Raw genomic sequence first — 22,083 nt, 5'->3', positions numbered from 1 at the left:
GTACTGTCTTGACTAAAGACTGACGTGGAAAGGCCCTGATCACTGTGGGTGGGGCCGCCCTCATGGTCCAGAGTTGTTAAAGAAAGCTGCTCAGGGCACGGAAACAGGTCAGGAAGCAGGAGGACTCCCCCACAGTCTGCTTCTGGTCTTGCCTCGTTCCTGCCCTGCTCCCATGATAGACTATGATGTTGAAGTTGGAGGGGAAAAAAAAAAAACCTTTGCTCCCCAAACTGCTCTTATTACAGCAATAGAAAACCAAAATAAGACAGAAATTAAGCAGTCCATCATTGAAAATACTGGAAGAAGGTTGGGGTCACTCGAGAGGACCCAGGTAAAGAAAAACAAATATGAATAAAATATATTGTATGAAAAAAATTAAATAAATGAATAGAAAGAAGAAAATGTTGGGTGATTTACATTTTTAACTACACTGCAGGTGGGTGGATCAATGTAGTTTAATTATAAATACATTCAATAAAAAAAAAAAAATCAAAAGGTTATATAATAGTACATAGATGGCTCCAGTACAGAAACAGCTAAGGAAGAAGGGGCCCCTTTTGGAGGAAGTCCATCACTTTCACATGCCAGTGTTTTATTGGTTTGGTTTGGTTTAACGGGGCCCACCTCTGAGGAATTAACATAACCAAGTAGAACGCACCCAAATAAGACGCTTGCTCTGGAGAACGGCTGCCCTTGGTCCCCTAGGGACCACGTATCTCAGGGAGGCCAGGATGACATAAAAGCAATGGAAGCACAGGATGAGCAGGCCCATGGGACTTGAGAATAAAATGGGGCTAAGAATTTTCAAAGGGTGCAAAGAGAAACTTGCAAATTAAAATATAAAGAATTTATTGCCAGGTGGTGATGGCAAACACCTTTAATCCCAGAACTCAAGAAGCAGAAACAGGCAGATCTCTGAGCTCTACAAAGTGAGTTCCAGTTCGTGATTATACAAAGAAACCTTGACTCAGACAAAAAAAGTTATCAGTGTGGATATTTCTACTAAGAATGAGAGCTGGGGACAGAGGAGAGAAGGAAGTAGAATATTCTTGTCAAGGAATCAGGAAACAAATGGCCCTATAGATTAGGGCAGAAATATAGATGCATGCATTTCTAAAGGACAAAGAGAAGTTGAGAGATGGCCAAGTGAAACCGGAGCAGCCACAGGTGGATGAGCAGTAACCACTCCTACATCACAGGACTCCTTTTTCCAGACTGACTGTCCTCCAAGGCCAGTTGACGGCTGAGACTCTGATGTTTACTGTCCATACCAAGCTTAATATTCAGAGCATTCTCACTGGCTTCTAGGCAAGGAAAATGGAGGGAATTAACCTCTATTAAAGATCATTTCAAGTAAAATAGGCAATTAAGAGAAAAGTCAATTTTCAATTAATTACAAGGGAGAGCGGTGAAGAGTCTGAAGAAATATTAAAGACATCTGAGACTTTGATAACAACAGAAGGCAACGTGAGTACCAAGCTGGACTCCAAAGGCCAAAGAGCTGAGACCTATCTCAAGAGTAACTCCGCCCAGATAATTTGCGTGTATAATGAAGGAGGCGGGGCCAAATACAGAATGGCCCAGAAAGGAATTTTTTCCCCCACTCTTGCATGTAGAGTATTTCACTTGGCACGCCACCTTGAGCAGTGGCTGCTGGGAATTCTGCATCATTTTACGGTTGAGTTAGCAATCAAAGCTCTAAGCCATCTTCTTTTACCTGGCTTCTGGCAGTCATTCCCATGGCATTAGAGTTCTTAAGGAGGCCACCTGAATATACTTGTCTTTCACATTTCTTTAGAATCCAGTGATGAAAGAGGGACACTACTTACTGGTGAATTCTTTGAACATTTCCTGAACTAGTAACTAAGATATGAAAGGGGTTGGAGCAGGGAAGAATTTCCTCGTCTTCTCATTTAACTAGTGCCAAAGAAAGTAGTAAATAATAATAATAATAATAATAATAATAATAATAATAATAATAATAATAATAATAATAATGAAGAAGAAGAAGAAGAAGAAGAAGAAGAAGAAGAAGAAGAAGAAGAAGAAGAAGAAGCAACCATGGACCATTTCCTGCAGACACTTTGTATGGGTTAAATGAAACATTCGTGGCAGCCCTATTAGGGGAATTCACATGTAAGGAAATGGAGGCACACACATGGGTCAATAACTTGCCCACTGTGGCGTAACTGTTGCGTGGCAACACCAATATTTGAAGGCAGTGTCTCTCCAGAGTGCAATGCTTTCAAAAACAGCCTTGTTTCATATTTTTTTCTCAGCTGAGCTTCTTATGTGAAGGACAGCCCAATAGTGAGAAAAATAAGCTAGTTTATCTGAAATAAATTTGTAAGTAATATGGGATTTTTTTTAAGTATTTGAAGATAAGAATGAAAAGTCCTTTCATCTTGAGTTGTACATATCTAATCAGGGAAAACACAATTGAGTCAATATAGATGTAAATGCAACATCTACATATCATAAGCAAAGCTTGGGATGACATCTCTAGCACAGACAAACAGCCTAGGTGGCTGATGCAGATGCAATTTCTTTTCTTTTTTTTTTTTTTAGACTTATTTGTTTGTGTATATAAGCACTCTATTTGCATGTATGACTTCATGATCGACAAGAGTATCAAACAGAAGAGGGTACTAGGTTTCATTATAGATTGTTGTGATCCACCATGTGGTTGCTGGGATTTGAACTCAGGGCTTCTAGGATGAGCAGTCAGTGCTCTTAACCTCTGAGCCATCTCTCTAGTCCCCAGATGCAATTTCTAAATGGAGCTGTAGAGAGAATAGATCACAGCATGCAACATCTCATCCCTCTTAAGAAATAGAGGGATTTTAAGTTTTTATCTGTGAGACCCAGAAGAGCACAAACGGTCAAGGATATGCTACTTTTTTTCTTAAGGAAATCATTCCTGACAAGTAATAGTGAAGGATTTCTGTTCTCCAGCAGTCACTGCATGGATTGCCAACACCAACTGAAGCAGATCCATTCGCACAACCTTCTGAATGACAAATAGCCTCGAGTCTACTTTTACCAGGGTCTACAGAGACTGAGAAACTATCAAACCATTCTAATTAGTCTTCCTGACGTCACGTGCATTGGACACTGATCGTACAATTTGGCAAAGTTCAGAAGGGTAAAGTAATTTGTCCAAGATCAGAAAATAAATAGTAAAGTTCAAGAATCAAATTCGGGGACAATTGGTTTTAAGGTTATGCATATTCAACACATGATACAACCAAATTTAAGGTTGTTGGTTTTTTTTAAACCAACATTCCTCTTTGGAATTATTGCTCTCACTAATATATTCTTCAGCCAATATCCCCTTAACTTATTGCCAATAAGAAACTATCTATCATCTACTGAATATGATCTTATTCATATTCCAATAACGGAATCATGCCATGACTCTGAGTCATTTGTCAATGCTGCTTCCTTGTCAGACTCCTGGTCCTAAGGTCTATACTCAACAGAATTTTACTCTCACCCACAGCAGGCATGAATCATCACTTTTCCACTTTAGTGTCTATAGGAGGCAATTGATCTCAATAAATACATTTCCAAAGTGGACACAGAAACTTGGTGAAGCAAAATTAAGTTCAATACCAGGATTTAAAAAGATCTGCATTCAAATCTGGGCTAGTATCTTATTAGCCCTGCCTTTAGATTGACTAAATTTCTGTGTTCTCATATAAAAACATGACCATCTGTTTTACCAGGATTTTTCTTTCCAAAGACAGTCATGCACCACTTAACAACAGAGTCACATTTTGAGAAGGCATGAGACCCCTATAGCATGAGCTAAGTAACGTAGCTGTGTGGGATCAACTACTATGCATACAGTGATGGATAAACTCATACGCAGTGCAGGACTACTAAAGAAAGCAATTGTTGTAAATAGGAGTGGTGGCTTTTGTGTGTAGTCTCAGCACTCTGTGCATAAGGACGAAGAAGGGTTAAAGTCCAGGGACTAGAAAGAGCTAGTTCACAAGATAGGAGCACCTATTCCTCTTGCCGAGGACCCCATCTGGTTGCCAATATCTAGGTGGCAGCCCCCAGTTGCCTATAATTGCAGTTTTAGGGGATCCAGTGCCCTCTTCTGCCTCCATGGGCTGCTATGCACATGGTATACGTGTATTTCCAAATGTCATATACATTCACATAATAAAAATAAAGGGATTGTTTTTTGTTTTAAACAAAGCATTAAAGGCCAACCTTGCCTTCAGAACAAACTCAAGATCAGTCTGGACTATAAGATGCCTTCTCATGTAAAAGTGTATGCCTTTAATTCCAGCACTTGAGAGGCAAAAGCAGGCAGATTTTTGTGAGTTCAAGGTCAGTCTGGCATATAGTTAGTTCGAGGCCAGCCAGTACTACATAGTGAAACCGTGTCTTAGGTGGATGGGCAGACGGATGGATGGATGGTAGTAACAGCTCTAATGATATTAACACAGTATAAGATATATAATAAAACGGTGAGCACTTGGCAATTAGCAAGTGTCAGTGACATTACCATCATTACCGATGCACTGCTTAACACATGACCATTTGTGAATAGCCTGGGACCAACAGCAAAGTATACTGGGTATAGTGAGACACAAAACCTTTTAATTTTTTTTTTCAATCCTTTGGTAGTGCTGAGAATTAAACTATGACTTCTGCTGTGGTTAAGCCCTCTACTACTAAGCACATCTTCGGTCCTAACTGGCAAGAAAGTAGACTTTGGATTTCAATCTTCAACAAATTCTGATAGAGCTGCATTGGTGACAGACTGTATCTTTCTAATACATGTAAGCATGTGAGCATGCATCACACACACACACACACACACACACACACACACACACACACACACTTTATTTTAATATTGAGTGCTCTGACCTGATGCTAACAGACTTCGCTTTCAAGTCATTCCATCTTTGGTTCATGTCATCCAGTCGGTGCTGCAGCATTGTCGCCTCCTCAGAATTCCCCAAAGCTTTCACCATCTTCTGTCTGTTTCCATCAAGGCTTTTAAATATGTCATTGTGGGCATCAATCTCTGCCTGGATGTCCTAAAGAAAAAAGCAAAGAGAAGATGCAAACGCTAAAGGTCACTGACAGGGTGCTGTGGGATAACTGCATATTCAGTTACTTTGTATTTGTAGAAGAGCTGTTTCCAATCAAAACACTTCATTATACCATCGGAACATATAATAAAACCAAGTGTCCCCGCAGTTCCCCACACTGAAATAACAGCCTTTAAAATTTCAATACATTGAGTTCTCATGTCCTAAAAGCAAAATTTATTTTTTTTTAATTTTTTTTATTTTTTATTTTTATTAATTTATACATATTACATCTCAGTTGTTAGCCCATCCCATGTATCCTCCCATTCCTCCCTTCCTCCCACTTCCCCCCTACTCCCCTCCCCTCCCCTAAGTCTGTGTCTGAGGGGGACCTCCTCCCCCTGAATATGCTCATACAGTATCAAGTCTCTCCTTGGTGACCTCTTATCTTTCCTCTGAGTGCCACCAGGCATCTCCGTCCAAGGGACATGCTCAAATATGGGGCACCAGAGTTTGTGTGAAAGTTAGATCTCCTTCTCCACTCAACAGTGGAGAATGTCCATCGGCTAGTCCGGGTAGGGGTTCAAGGTTTTTACTGCCTATTTTTTCCTTGGCTGTTGCCACAGTTTGCGGAGGGCCCCAGGGCCCAGACTCGTCTGTAGTTTTCCAGGACCCACTGGATCCTTCCATTTCCTCTTTCTCCCAGGCTTCTCACATCTAAAGTTTCAATAGGATGTCCTCCCCTCTTACCCACTATTCTGGTAGGTACAGTTTTTCATGGGGACGTACACCTTGGACTAGTGTCTCGATATAAGTGAGTATATACCATTTAGCTCTTTTTGCTTCTGTGTGAACTCACTCATTATGACAATTTCTAGTTCAATCCATTTGTCCACAAATTTTGGAAATTCCTTGTTTTTAATAGCTGAGTAGTATTCCATAGTGTAAATGTACCACAGTTTCTTTATCCATTCTTCTATAGAGGGACACGTAGGTTGTTTCCAAGTTCTGGCTATTATGAATAAGGCAGCTATGAACATGGTTGAGCATATGTCCCTGTTGTGTAGTAGTACATCCTCTGGGTATATTCCAAGGAGTGGAATAGCTGGGTCTTGAGGAAGCCCTATTCCCATTTTTCTGAGAAAGCACCAGATAGCTTTCCAAAGTGGTTGTACTAGTTTGCATTCCCACCAGCAATGCAGGAGTGTTCCTCTTTCTCCACACCCTCGCCAGCATGAGGTGTCAGTTGAGTTATTGATCTTAGCCATTCTGATGGGTGTAAGATGGAATCTCAGTGTCGTTTTGATTTGCATTTCTCTGATGACTAAGGAGGTCGAGCATTTCTTTAAGTGTTTCTCAGCCATTTGATATTCCTCTGTTGAGAATTCTCTGTTTAGCTCTAAAAGCAAAATTTATAATGATCTACATTTCAAGTGCCATCCTATTTGATGTTAGTAGTTTAGAGTGGGCAGTTTTAAAATTTTTGTAACTATTATTATGTCACTGAATTGTTAACATTTAATGAGATTCTTTCTTTCTTTTCTTTCTTTCTTTCTTTCTTTCTTTCTTTCTTTCTTTCTTTCTTTCACTTTCTTTCTTTCCACATGGCCCAAGCAATATAACATGTAATCTTAGCTGTTTTTATGTTTTGAAAAACCTCCTTTCCCTCTGCCTGCCCTTTTAATTTCTTATAATTTATTATAAAAACTTTTGAATGATTGAAAAATAATCATTCATACATTTAGCTTCATTAAGAAACAATAAGGGAAAAATAATTTTTCTTCTATTAAACAGAAAAACTGTTTATTTTATGGGAAGATGAATAAAGGGAAAATTAATAATTAAATTGTTTGCAGAATGTAAGGAAGAACATGGCAAGTTATATCTAAAGCTGGAAAACAACTGTCAAAGTATCTATCCTAAAATCATTGATGCATATATATATTCAACAAATTCCTTGCTTTAAAGTGAAAACTACAATATATTAATGGTAATAAGCAACTGAGTCTGAAAACCAAGGCACAAAGCTATATGCTATGTTTACTTAAATTTATAGATGTTTTTCAAGTTATCATATGGCTTTATATGAAAAAAATAAAAATAATACAATCTTCATCTAAGGAGTTACCAAAAAAAATCTAGATTTTCTTCTGTATTTTTCTCAATTTTGGAAAGTTTCAACATACCCAAAACAAGCACTTTTAGTAATAGACAAATGTCATAATTTTAAAGAAATGTAAGCTGGGCGTGGTGATGCATGTCTTTAATCCCAGCACATACGGAGGCAGAGGCAGGCAGATCTTTGTGAGTTCTAGACAGCCGGATCTATAAAGCAAGTCCAAGACAGCCAAAGCTACACAGAGAAACCCTGTCTCAAAAAGAAAATAAAATAGAAAAAGACAAAAGAAAAGAAAAAAAAATGTAGAGGTTCTGATCAATGAACAATGCCCCCCTCCTCAGAATACTATGTTTGTATTAACTTGTCTGTTATCGTTCATCCTGAATGAATCAGAAGCAGCCTGATGGTTAAGAGACTGGCATGATAGTCACTAAGAATGAACACATGATTCTGAAATTACCAACAGAAAACAGACACCTGATGGGTCCATGCAGGTGTGGTGCTCCCATCCATCACTCACAGTGAGATTAAGCAATGTACCAGAACCATAGGCAAGTAACTTGAATTAGGAAGAGGGGAGCTCATCTTCCTATATAAGCCTCTTAGGATGCTCTGAGGTTTTGTGCCCTCAGCCCGATGGTTAGATTGAAATACTCTCCTAAATGTGATAGTGGTGGAGATGAGGTCACAATGCAAAGACCTTTGGGCAGGATTAATGCCCTTACAAAAAAAAAAAAAAAAAAAAAAAAAAGAGGTCCCAAAGGTTGCCCTGTCCTTTCTACTCTGAGAGGACATAGTGTAAAGACACCAACCTGGAAGCAGAAAGTGGGCTCTCACCAGAAACAAAAGCTGCGCTTGTCTGACCTTCAATGTCCCTCTCTTCACAATGGGAGAAATAAGTCCTACTGTTTATAGTCTAATCAGCTCAAGTCGCTTGGTTACAGCAGCTGGAGCTGAGACAGCCCCCCTCCTCCTGAGGTTCTCCACTTATAAATGAGCCTGGGGGGAAGAGTTCATTGACTATCCAGAATGATTCTTCTTTTAAGAATCCGTTTCGGAATAGCTTCTCCACCTTTGACTAGGATCAAGTGTAAACTTTATTTCTGATAAGCATCCATGTGTTTTTTTTCCCCCAAGACCCAAGGCCTGCATTTAAGTGACTTTCATTACTCAGAGCCCTGCATTAGCCAAGGGAGTCCATGGGCGGGAGAGCCTTTTGCACCATGCTCCCCACTCATCCCAGTTAGAAAGATGTCGGTGCTTGCTAGGATTTACAGTGATATTTGTGAAGCCCTAACTAAGTACTAAAGAAGTCACATTTGGAGAGAGGAAGAGATGAATACGAAGTGTGATAGACATGCCACCCCACAAGATTTATCTGACAAATTTGCAAGCCATCAAACCCCGACCATCAGCCTAGCGGTGCTCTGCAGAATAACCTGCAAAGGGAGGTCTGTACAGCCAAGAAGCAGCCTTATCCCTGAGAGAAACCCAGGCGTGCTGCCTCATTTGCTATCATTGGCGGCTGTATTCCGAGCAATGCAGAGCTGACACGGGTAAGGAAGGGAGACGTACATTGACTCAAGGGTCTCAGGCTGGGCAATATTATGCCTAGGAAAAAAAAAAAAAGACAATCTCATTAACATGAGACACGAGGCGAGAGAAGAGGAGACAGGATAGAAGAAGCCGAACTGAAAAGTTTCTTGGTACAGTCCCCTGAACTGCATGGCTCCTGGAAGGAAACTATTATATATACATAAAGAGTGTTAGGATAGTCAGGCTGCCCAGCAGCTCAAATAGTTCACGTTTCTTGTGATGAGAACATTCAAAAATCCTCTTTTCTAGCTGGGCATGGTAGTGTCCCAGCTCTTGGGTGGAGGAGGAGGCTGGAGGACATGTGTGGTCATGTCAGCTCTCTAGCAAATCTGAGGCAAGCCATGGTTTCCTTTTTGAGAACCTGTCTTTAAAGGGGGGGGGCATGGGGAGAACCACAAAACCTTCTAGCTACTTGAATCTCCATAACATCTACAGTATTGTTGATTATCAACCGCATATCATATATAGATCTGCATATTAAACTAAGAAGACTACTTTTGCAATGCGGTAGATGTATATCTTCGCCATATTTCTCAAGAGACTTGGTGGTACAATCAACAAGGCCTTTATTTGCTTTCCATTGCCAAGGCAACTTGGCCTCATGTTCCCTGCACAGATTCCTGGGCATCAGTGGACCACACCTAAACTCACAGCACTGCCTCGGGCCACAAGGTCCTGATGTGAGACCTGGCTCCTGCTTCCTTCCACATTCAAGAGATGCAGAAAGACAGACAGACATACAATAAGATATGGGAACTCTTCTGTATGTTCCACAAAAGCACTCCCTAACTTCAGAAGTTTGGATGCTGTAAGGGTCAAGCAAATCCCTCATCACAGTAATGGCCAGTGATGTGCTTTCCAATTCAGCAAAGATGGTGAATGGGATAAAAACAGCAGGGCTATAGAGAATGTCTCAGCCAATAAAGATATGTGGCCCTGAAAGCTCTGAGGGAGAGCACTACAGTGATGGTCATGCTGGAACAAAGCTTTCAAGATGTGGAAACCCTTCCATGCATGAACAACATCACCAGGAAGAAAATTCAACAACCAGGGAGTGATCAAAGCAAAAGAAATCTGCATGCAATCATTTTCTTTTATCTACCATTTGCTATTATTCTGCCAAACACCCAGAACTAAAACAAACAAACAAACAAACAAACAAAAACAAAAACAGAAGATCATATTATGTATCTTCTGCATCTTCCACAGACTCTGCTGTACAGACTAAGCCTCATATAAAGCAGAATAGGTGATATATGACACAAAGACCAATGTCATAAACAAATACTCATGCATCTTGAGTGGTTGGCAAGTTAGCCTCTGTGGTGCCAGAAAAAAAAAAAAAAAAGCAAGTTGTGGACTGGACAACAATGAGGTAAACATTAGTTCAATTTCCTTGCTTAAATGTTTTGGATATGAGAAACGTGAAGTCATTTAGAAGCCTGTGCTGTAAAGTCCTGTCTAAGCTCTCTTTGGATATTCAGAATCAAATGAAGTCACTGAATCATGCTCCTTGGTAGATGGTGGTGCAATGATGCGACACTTCTCACATTAAGATGCCAGCACAGAAGGCTGTGAGGGCATGACCCTCCAGCAGCATCAAATGCTAAATAAATCAAAGTTCCGTAAAGGAAGGCTTACTCTTGCTGCCCATCCAGGAAGACATGGCCCTTTAATGCTAACCTCTGTCACCCTACAAGCCCTCCAGGAGGCTAAATAGCACTAAACAGTGACTGATAATTAGCACGGGACTGTAAGCCATCTAGAAGCACAGAGTCATTCTCTTCCAAGCTCTTAACATGAACCAGTCATGTGTACACTGAGGCCAGAGCAAGACAGTCACGTTGTTGTACTAATATCTGAAAATGAGGCAAGGAGTGTCTTAAGGACACATGTAAAAGGCCACAAATGTGGGGGATTAAGAGGACAGGTTGGGAAAATAAGATGACTACTTCTCCTCTGACCAAAAAACAAACAGCTACAACAACAACAAAACATCAAGAGCAGGAGGTGCAAACTCCATCACAGCTCTCCAGAACAAGGCTGCAAAAGCTAAGCAAGGCTTACTGATTATCAAGTACTGTTTCTGTGAATAGCATTCACTACCTCAGTCCAATGCATTGTATAAAGACCGGAATATATTGATTCTGTTTTGTGCTTTCATCATATTTGATACCTTAGTATCAGTTTTGTCCTTAATTAAGCATTCCTTTAATGAATATATATATATACATACATATATATATATATATATATATATATATACATATGCATGAATACATATGTATATGTCCAAGTAAAAATACATGTATATATGTGTATATATATATATATGTGTGTATACAAATTTATATAAAGATATAATGATGAGTATCACACACACACACACACACACATATATTATTTGTGGTGGTATTGTTTCTGTTTTTGCTTTTTAGACAGGATTGAACTACATATCCTCAGAATCAAGGGAGCCTCCCACCCAACCTTTAAAGTGCTAGGTTAACAGACACTGGCCACTATGTCCAGGTACATTTGTGTTTCTTATGTCTTACTAACGATATTAGTGCAACTGTGTGGGTAAAACATATTCTTTTAGATTAGGCCAAAGAGAGCTATGCGAATAGCTTGAACAGCTAACCCCTGCTGGGCTAGATGCATCCTCTTTGAGACTAGGGGATGCAATTTTATTTCTGCAAGGTTCCCTTGGGAGGAGTGTTGACCCCTGTCCTGAAGGTGGAGAACAGGGAGCGTGCATCCAGCATCCATTATTTCACTAGCCTGCCCCAAAGCTCAGGCTAAAGAAACAAAGCAACCCCGCAGGAGGGTAATAAATCCAGTGTCCCTGGCTCTAAGAGACAGTGAAGACTGAGTGAAAGAAATGCTGGGTGGTTATCACCAGAACTTTCTGTCTTAAAGATGATTCATAACTTGTGAAAATCAGATAATTTCCCAATAAAAATAAACAAATAACATAAGCAAACAAGTCAGAAATATCTTTTCAGCATTTGTAATAAGTTGTTCAATTATTTGTTCATTTTAATCACTCTATTAATTGTGCTATATACCGTATTATTTTCTTCCAATAAGTGGTCTTGCAACTTTCAATCAAGCTGTTGAGTCACATTTTGATCAACACTGGAATCTCACTTTGACTGTCAGATTGACAGTATTGACAACAGCCTTTACAAATTAAGAAGCAAGGCCAATAGTGTTCTTCTCCTGCTATTTGTGATGATGCAAATACATGTGAGGTGATAGGCCATAGAAAGGTTTGTCCTGGTTAGCTTTGTGAAGACACTGACTAAACCCAACTCTGTCAGAGGAGCTGCATGACTGTGGGAAGGGGGGCAGGACGGTGGGGAGGGCTCGAGGTCTCAGAAGCTCAAGCCAGTTCAAGCCAGTTCAAGCCAGTTCACTTCCTGCTGCCTCAGGAGCAAGATGTAGAACTCTCAGCTCCTTCTCCAGCACCATATTTGGCTGCATGCCGCCATGCTTCCAACCATGATGATAGTGGACTAAATCTCTAATCTGTTAGCTGCCACCCCTGTTAAATGTTTTCCTTTATATGAGTTGTCTTGGTCATGGTGTCTCTTCACAGAAAACAAACAAAACAAAACTAAGACAATAAGATAAACTCCTTACTTATGTAAAAATCTTCTTGCTTAGGGTCTACATCCTAAGACTACAGTAGCCCAGTGAAGGAAGGAGTGGGCCCCGTGTGGTCTACTTCAGCCCTTCATTGAACCCGATACCTGGGACTTCAGAAGTATTTCCCAAACAGCAAATGAAGAAGCAGACCTTGAAGTGTGGAGATTTCCTATCTCTTCCAGGATCTATGCGCGCTAAAATTAAGTGTATCAGGACTGGAGGTGTAGCTCAGAGGTCATAACAGTCTCACTGTGAAATGTTCCCCTACACTTATTTATGTAAAACCTATTGGAGCTGTGCTGAAAGCATCGTGGAGACCGTGGAGACCGTAGGAGGTAGGGTCTAGCTGGAGGATGTGACTGCCAGGCAGCAGGCTTGAGAACTATACCCTGGCCCCATTTCCCCCACCTCCCCATGTATGAGCAAACCATCCTAGTTACCTACCAGCAGGAGGGAAAATTCCACTCTTGTTATCACGTCTTCTCCAATATGCTAGGAGCTGCATCCCTATGAACTGTGGCTCAAAATAAATTTGTCTCACAGCTTTTAAAATATTAGAGCCATGCTTGAGGAAGTTAGTGCCATAAAGATGCATTACATGGTTTGTGACTGTGTTGTGACTGTGAAGAGCATCTTTCTTTAAAGAGTCACCAAGAGAATGCTGCTATCCAGAAACATCGTACGGGACCTTTGAAGGAGACTATAATCAATCATCTTGTATCATCTGTTTCAAAACTGTGATATGAGATTTTAAATACCCAAATAGCAATGAAATGATAAATGTTTCAGATGATGGATGTCTTAAAGAGCCTGAGTTAATCATGATATAATATATAAATGTAGCAATGTGTCACTATGTTGCCCCATAAAGATGTATGATTATTATCTGTCAATTAAAAACAAAATCAAAACACTTAGAGCAACCATTATCATTAATCATCTAATAGCAGGGCTACAAAAATTAATAAAAGCAGCAATCATTTAAAACGTCACTGAGGTAAAACTGCCCATTACTCAATTCTCTGTAACAGACATGAAAACAGTACGCAATGCAAGTGGCTCCAGTAGGACAGCATGTTACTAAAGCCATAGTGCTTACTTTATATGTTCAAAAAAAATTCATGAACTAAAATGAGCATGACAATAAGACTAAGCCATGGGCTAGCTTTTGCAGAGGTTCTCTGGTGGGTCAGCTCTTTGTCTATAAAATTGAGCCTGCTGGGCAGCCATCCCAGCTCATGGGCATGGCTGCAAGTGGTTTAAGGATACAGACAGACCTGCTTGTTGGCAGGTCCACCATACTGCAAGGTCCTCTTCTTATATGGGTGTGGTTCCCTGATTTCAGGTGAGCATCTCTCTTGGCAGAATGCTTCCTGCCTCCTAGATCGCCCAGTAAATCATAACATTGTGGTCATAGGAGACAGGAGTCCCAGTTGCAGTCTGACCACCCTGCTAGAAGTCACTATCCTTGAACACTTTTTGTGAACAGATATTCAATCACATGCCAGATATCCAAAAATGGGCAAAAAAGAACAAAACCATTGGTTTTCTTAAAATAATGTGACTTCCTCTTCATCTCCACAGAATGCAGGCAGACGGTTTGCTTTCATCCTGTCCAGGAATCTTAATTGTCGAATAAGTTTCTCTCTCGGTATTTGCCATTACTAGGTAACCTACCAAGCACTGACCTCAATTACCAAAGGTATCAGATCTGTGTCTACTGTCCCGATATTGGGTCTTAGTTTTCTTAAAGCCAGAAATAGCTTCAAACACAAAGCAAAACCAACATTTGGTTGTGATAACTTAGCATCTGACTAAACAGTTATAACTGCTGCTGCAATGAGAAGGATGACATCACTAAGGTGAGCTTTCCTCTAGAAGCAGATGGCCCAAATTGCCAAAATCACCAAACAAACAAACAAACAAACAAAACAAAACAAAACAACAACTAGGAGAACGGAAAGTAAAGGGAAGTCCACCATTGTGCATAGCAAGTCAGCTTATACAGTCTTTGAAATAAAGAAAGACCAACCATGCACATGGTAGGTCAGCTTCAGGACCACGCCATGGGCAAAAGAAGTGTAGTAAAGCACTGCACAGGGCAGTCAGCATCAGCACTCCGAGGCTTTCCAATCATGAATAGCTCAGACTTCCCTAGAAATGGCAGAGTTGCTTTCTGAGTTGGAGACAGGGTAGTAGCCGAATTCAAGAGGTGTGAAGTGGTGAAACCTTTCCAGAATTCCAGTTTTCCTGGCAGTGACTTAGTGGAGCATAAGCTCACTATATGAAACAGCTTCATGAAAATATACTAAGGGTTTGGTTTTTTTGTTTTGTTTTTTTTTGTTTGTTTGTTTGTTTTTTTTTTTTTTTGGTATTTTTAAGGCACAAGTTGGAACAACAGACACTGGTGGATGATGACTTCCGACTGGTGAAACACATGTAAGTGCTGCTTTCACCAAGGCTTTTTTAAAAATGTCCATTACAAAAATAAGCATACACACAAACCTCAGGCTCAATGAAAGCAGGATTGTCTTTGAAATCCACCCTTGGAGAAAATTTCAAATCGACCCTTTAATGGACATCAGCCTTCTTTTTACTGTCAAGTCAACTACTAAAGTAAAAATAAGATTAAGTCATATTCAGATGCCAAGGGTTGGGGGTTAAAAGAGAAAGCATACCAACACCAGAGCGTTAACTCTACCCATAAGGTAGCCCAGAGGCTTAAGAATGTAGTTTGCTCGCCTCAGTTATCTGACCTAAGCTTGAAGAGTGACAGCAGCAATTACAATTCAAAAGTCCAGCTATTGAACCATAATTATTACTGGGGGGTGAGGGGGTGGGGGCGGGGGAGATGCAAGCATGAATTATTCATGTCATATATGCCCTATACCTTTTTAGGATAAAAGTGACAAATCTGCAGGAAACGAGCTAACAGACCCTTTATGGCCATAAAGTTTGTCACCCGCTTTTCCCAGCTGCCAGAAGGATGATATTCTTTCCTTTTCTTGCCCCTTCTATGGTGAACAAACCCACTGTGAACCAACCCTTGCTTTCCAGAGTTCAGATACTGGACAATTATGAAAGCAATCAGTCAAGGTCTGTTCCCATGTTACAAGCAAGGGCCCCACTACTAGAGTTGGGGTGTAAGGAGGGACAGGGAGTGCCTTATGGGGCAGGGGGGGGGGGCTAACTTCTTTCTTCTGTGCCTACTCTGAGGTGCTGTTCCCGTTGTTGGGAGGCCAGGGTGGCAGCAATTGTTGGGGAAAAGTCTATCATCTTTTTAAATGGTATCACTTTTACATCTTTTTCCTCTGACAGCTGTGATTTCTAAGGGGGGAAAAAGCCTATTATTCTTTAAATGATTCAATATGCTTGTATTTGTACTTTCAGAGAACGGTGGGGAAAAGAAGAGCTCACATTTAAACAGTTGATAAACAGTTCATCTGTGCTTGTAGGAATAAAAGACTCTGCCTTTTGCTTTTCTTTCTCTCCCCACTCCTTTAAGGAGCAGAGACTGGAACAAGACTGGCACTCAGGAAGCCACTAACTGGCATTGGGAGGTTTCTGCTTTGTTTAATTCTAAAAGTCAGGAGATAGCCTTTTGTAGGCTATGCTCCACCCTGGTGTGTGCCAAGAGCCTTGGGGGGGGGGGGGCGGGGAGGCGCAAGGGTGCCAAATGCAAAAGTACTAATCCAAGCCTTAAACCTCATCCATTCTTAAAACAGAGAGTCAGAGGGAAGAGGCTGACAGCAGAAGCACAGTGTTATCCCCAGCCAGCTTCTGGCGCTCAGAACTGGGTCCTCAGACAGGGTTGCAAAGGCAGGCTCAGTGGCAGCAGCCTGAGATAAACAGACCTGAGGGGCATGGAAAACGGTACACACGGCTGATGAAGTCAGCCTTTGGCACCCAAACCCAGTGTTTGTTGCTGGGTTTGGCTGTTTTGTTTTTCTCTCTCCCCCCCAAATAAATTGCAATTAAGTTACCAGCTGACTTGAATATAAGCCATCCCTTCTGATGTGGAATGTGAAAGCTGACAAGCATGAGAACTCTTCCTGACCAAGGGAAAGAACTGTGTTCCTTAAAACACAATCTCAAAGAAACTATTAAATTAAAACTAAAAGTGCTTTAGAAGTAACAGTAAACAACTGAGGAGGAGGAAGAAGAAAAAGAAAAAGAAGAAGAAGAAGAAGAAGAAGAAGAAGAAGAAGAAGAAGAAGAAGAAGAAGAAAGAGGAAAGCAGAAACAGAGGAACATCTGTGAAGTTTGCTTTCTGCATACCTTTTCAAATTTTGTCAACAATTCTCGTAAGCCGAAGTTCAGACCAATCATCGTCCGGGAGCCCTTGATGCCTACATCTTCCTGGCAAATTTCCTTCAGACAACAGCGTCCAACTTCTAAAAACCCGTGTCTTTTCTAGCTATACTTTCAAGTCCTTTGTAAAATCCTTTACAATCCTCGCCCTTGAGCGGCGGCCCATGAGCATCAGAAGCTTGCGCTGGGACATTTTAGCCACCCCACCTTGGGTCCGCTTTTTTTTTTTTTCACGGGCTTCGGAGCTCAGCAGGCAGAGACCCGCTTCTGTATTTTCTTGTAGCTGTGTTCCACGAGGCTGGCATGGTCTCCTTTTTGCCCTGGGAAGCCCGGGATCTCTTTCTGTTCGCCTCACTAATGACCTGCAGGCCACCACTGTTCTCTCCTTAGCCCAGGCTTACAGTTTGGTCTCAATTACACACAGCAGAAAGGAAAGGGGGGGGGGGGGAGAGCTATAGCCTGGAAACTTGCAAGAGAAAAGGGAGGGGGAAAAAAGCCAAGCATTACCAACTTCCTCCATTCAGACTGCCTTCAAAAAGAGAAAGAAAAAAAAATTCTGGGTAAAGAGCCAGTTTTCAAACAGCTCGACATATGTAGAGTTTCAGTGAGCAGGAGTGTGCTCCTAGCTGTAGCAACCCCAAAGAACCAGAGACAGGAGACCACAGGTTCCCGCTGTCCCAGACAGCGGCAGCAGAGTTGCTATGGTGACCACCAAGCCAGTTTCACTCCACTTCCCTACTTCAGCTCAGCCTAAGGGATATGCTGTCGGTGGCGGTGGCGCGGAGCTGAAGTTTGAAAAGTTGCTTTGCTTGTGTCCCGAGGAAAGGTCTTGCGATAAATCCCATGACGCCCTCCGCAGGGCAGTGTGTACAGCTGTCTAGAGGGAGAGCGCAGCAGCAGCTCCAGCGTCTCCCAGACCTGAGCTGACAGCACTGTGGCAATCGACTCTCTCTCTCTCTCAGCCCTTGTTTATTATTTTAATCAGCACCCTCCCTTTCCACCACCCCTCACCCAGCTTGACTGAAGCTGACTCCTACTTCCTGGAGGCCTCCCTGCCCCAAACTTTGGTACAGTATCCTTTACATTGTCTCAGTCCTGAATAGACCCCAGGAACCATATTCCCCTTGGGAGCCCACCCAGGAAAAGAAAAGGGAGTGGGTGTGCCACACAATACAAGCCACAAAAGAAAACAGGCTTGATTAATTCCATTATTTGTGCAAAGGAAAATAAAAAAGGGCTGTAAAGGCAGAATAATGAGGAAAATACTTTTTAAAGTGCTTTGATCTTAGAAAGTCACTCGGTTTGTTTTCAGAGGGAGAATCTGATGCTGACACAAAAGGAGAGAAAATATTCTGATTTTTGACAACCAATGTGACACTGAACTTATTTTCCACTTTGGTGGTGCTCAGAGAAACACACAAGATTTCAGGTGTGATGACCTTAGCGGGACCACAGAGAACAAACTATACCTCCTTTGTACTGATCACAGTCGTAGTACAGTTTTGCTTTTTTTTTCCTTTACATAGCTATTTAGCATAGCAATAAAAGCTAAGAACGGCAGGAATGTCTATACGAAACATCTTTCTCTAGCCATGTGGAGGATTTTAACCATAAACAGTTAGTGTTTTAATGGTGACACATCACAAACAGAATGATGTTAATGTAACTAGGTTTACTTTTTCCATCAGCAGCAAAGGCAGGAAGCCACCCTAAAATCAGAGTATCATTTCCCAAATGATACTTAACTATCTGGAGTATCAAAGCTGCTAGCGCCCATTTAAATCTATGAGGAAAGCGATTCCTTTCCACAGAGAAGAGAAGATTCCGCTGGGGATGAGCGCCCAGCACCGACTGTACACCATGCTTCTGATTTGCAAGCCCTTTTCCTTTGCACCTCATTTCCAACTGATTTTCACATCAGTATTTTGATAGCATGTGTTTTACATACGTCCGTTTATACAAAATTTAACAAGCTTTTAAAATATTTTCATTATTTATTCATAAAAATCTACATGTCCCCCCGGGGGCAAAATGGCTTTATGGGATTTCCAATGCACGGGATTCGGATGGATAATCACATAGTCTTGATTTCAGGACTTTGACTTTTCCTAACTGTTATTCAGAAAAGCTTGAGTAAAATCCATCTGTAATGTGGCTCAAAACAGAACTGACAAGAGTCAGGCACCAGCATTCAGAAACCCAGGAGACTCATTCTCAGGAACTGGGTTAGCCCTGGGACCAGGTCTGCCAAGGGCTCAGGCCACATGCTGAGATCTGTGAACAGCAGCAAATAAACTTTTTACATAAATTCAAAAGACAAAAGAAACCACCAACGCTGTTACCACCACACACACACACACACACACACACACACACACACACACACACAAATAAATAAATAAATGAGAAGGAGAAAAAGAACAATCTCTCTCAGCTGGGCAAACTTCCAGCTACCACCCAGAGTGCTGCAGGACTGTGAACTGACGTGTGCAAACACGCCACTCCCCATGCACATATCTTAAGTCGGAACTGCAAAGACTCTACCAAGCAACAGACAATGAGACAGCAGAAGCAGGCCCTTACATTTAAAAGGTTTTTATACCAAGCCAGGGAACACAATGCTATTAGAAGTGCCTCAGATGTCTTGAATTCTTCCACACGAACAAAGGTCAAGGCACATTGACAGCATCCTTCTTAGGGCAGATCTCCCACAAAGAAGATACTTTTATGTGTGGTAAGTGCGTGTATTCTGCACAGGCTAAGGGGAAAATGCTGTCCCATCAGTTTTGCCATAGAACATCCCAAGCTGATGCTGCTGGACCAATGCCTATTCTCAAGAGTTGCCATTCTCTGCCAGCAAAGAAGAGGCAATACTGAGATAGAACTCTCTTCACCATGGCCAAAGATGATCAAAGATATAGGTAAGCCTAGTTATGATGGCAAAGTGGCCAAAGGTAGTGAGTACAAACAGGGAATCTATATTCAAAACAGACCACTCAAAAGGAGGTGGAAGCATTTAGAAAACATCTGTAAATTTTTAAAGATTATTTTATTTTATTTTTAATTATATGTGTATGTATGTGTATGTGTATATGTATATGTATATGTGTATGTGTATGTGTACAAAGGAGTATATGCATGATAGTCCAAGTGCCCACAAAAGCTAGAGAAAGCACTAGATCTGCTGGGGCTGGAACTAGAAGAGGTTGTGAGCCACCTGACCTGGGTGCTGGGACCAGAATGCCAGTCTCTGGAAGAGCAATATGACCTCTTCACAGTCAGGCCATCCCTTGAGTCTCAATCTTTCAATTCTTTATTTTAATTACATACTGTATTCACAGTAAACCTGAAATGTCATGTCTACTTGCTCACTTATCTGGTATGGAGATAGTCAAATCCGGGGCCTTACCTACGGTAGGGAAGTGCTCGGCCACTCAGCTACCTCTCCAGCCTCTAAACCAGAGTTTGGAATGACATTTTCTCAGTTTAAATTCAGTTCATGAAATACTATCTTTGTGATATATAACCCTCCCCCCCCCTTTATTTTTTACAGAAAGCTTTTCTTGGATATGTTATCTTCTGCAAATCCTATTAAGTCTCTAGAAGCCTCCAGTGAAATTAAAAAAGCCACCAGAGAGACAACAAATTGGCTGGTGGCATTTGAAGCAGTTGACATTTTCTCAGTTTAAACTAGTGTGCAAATAAATTGCTCAGTAATCCTCAAGAGTGGAAACACACTCAACACTACTGGTCCTACTCACAGATCAACCTGAGTAACCCAGCAATCTTTTGCTAAGTAAGTCATGTTTTGTTGCTGCTGTTGTTTTTCATGTTTCAAACACAAGTACACAGTTCCAGGAGAAAGTAGAGGAGGGCTCCAGAGCCATGGAGAAACACACGAAAATCCAACCAGTAAAATTCAAATCCAAATTACCTAATTAACACCACATTCCAATGTCAAAATGAAAAGATCTCTATGGCTTTCTCGTGAACTTCCAAAGACTAAGCTAACTAAGAAACAGTCCACATTTAAAAAATGTGTTGCATATAATTTGCTAAGAGAAAACTTACTTGTAACTTTATGAAAACAACAAGAGATTATTTAGGGTTAACTTAAGAGAGGTTTTTTGGGGGGAACAAAAATGACATTTTCTCCTACAGTGAATCTTAAGCCTTTCTTTCCTCTGACTATCAAGTTCATATTTTTAAAATTGTAAAGATAAAGTGTATTTTCCGCATAAAACTTAACAGATTTCTCCTGGTAGTGGCCAATACAAAGAACACAAAGAAAAGAAAGACATTTTAGGAGCCTGCAAAGCAAAGCATACAGAGGTCAATAGGTGACCACAGATTGAGGGTATATGGTGGCTGACTCACTAGTTACCAAAATGTACAGCTTCCGGCATGGGCAAGAATGCTTTGCCCTGCTGTAAGACCATTCTGACTCAGGGAAAGACTGTTAGTTCTTGTGAAGCGAATAACCTCATTTCTCCTCTTCACAACCCTGCTGACTTGGAGGTCAGAACTCAAAAAAAATAAAAAAAATAAAAATAGCTCCAAGCCCCTAATTGTGACGGGAGATTTCTACTTATTGTCTCCTACACTACCCAATCCATTACAGTGTTCCAGTTCACCCGGGCCAGCAGTGTAGCCTGTCAGCTGCAAGCTATTTAAGGTAATATACAGCCCCAAAGGGCAGAAAGGTCAACCCAGAGATGGCAGCCTGAGCCCCCTGATGAAAGGAATGAAACCCCCTTTTATCCCAGGAAACCCAGGCATGAGGTTGTACACGAGGTCTAATTTTATAATGTGCACCTTTAAGAAGTGCCATATCTATTTTGATGATCTTAAGGATGGGTAGTGGGGAAAATACCATTCATAAGAAAAGAATTTAATACTTTATATGTTTCCATGGTACATGGCCAGGATTTTACCAGTGATGTTAAAAGGCACAAAGAGGCTTTTCTTCTTCTTCTTCTTCTTCTTCTTCTTCTTCTTCTTCTTCTTCTTCTTCTTCTTCTTCTTCTTCTTCTTCTTCTTCTTCTTCTTCTTCTTCTTCTTCCTCCTTAGGAGAGTGGGTGCATGGTATAGGGGTTCAGGGGCAGGCACACCAGCTGATCTGCTTCTGAATTAGCCAGCCAGGTGCAGAAGTCAGCTTTCCACAACCCTCTTAATGTTTAAGGATTCAGCAGTTTATTAGGTGACGCAAAATAATGCCAAGACATGTTAATGTCCCCAAACTCTATCCTTCCACAGCATCAGGCAAGAGCGAAGTGATCTCAGGCACCCAAGCCTTGGTGTTCCAGATGTCTACTGACAGTGCAAACAGAGGGCAGGTGCGACCATGCA

The 22,083-nt window shown here is 41.2% G+C and overlaps 1 protein-coding gene across 10 annotated transcripts in view; it reads right to left on the bottom strand.

Moving 5' to 3' along the window:
* The window catches only part of UTRN (utrophin), a 490,767-nt gene that overhangs the window by 147,272 nt on the left and 321,412 nt on the right, over positions 1-22,083 (bottom strand). For 9 of the 10 annotated variants that reach the window (XM_084777015.1, XM_084777016.1, XM_084777011.1 and 6 more), the window contains one exon: positions 4,891-5,063. In XM_084777015.1, the coding sequence (XP_084633141.1) occupies positions 4,891-5,063 (173 nt within the window). Of the gene's footprint in view, positions 1-4,890; positions 5,064-16,701; positions 17,154-22,083 lie in introns of those variants that run through there. The other variant, XM_084777020.1, reaches the window with a different exon arrangement.

This window comes from Acomys minous (assembly GCF_964271855.1).
Source record: "Acomys minous genome assembly, chromosome: 3".
Lineage (NCBI taxonomy): Eukaryota > Metazoa > Chordata > Mammalia > Rodentia > Muridae > Acomys > Acomys minous.
Note: the sequence above shows the minus strand (reverse complement) of the source record. Positions and strands in the feature narration are given on the sequence as shown.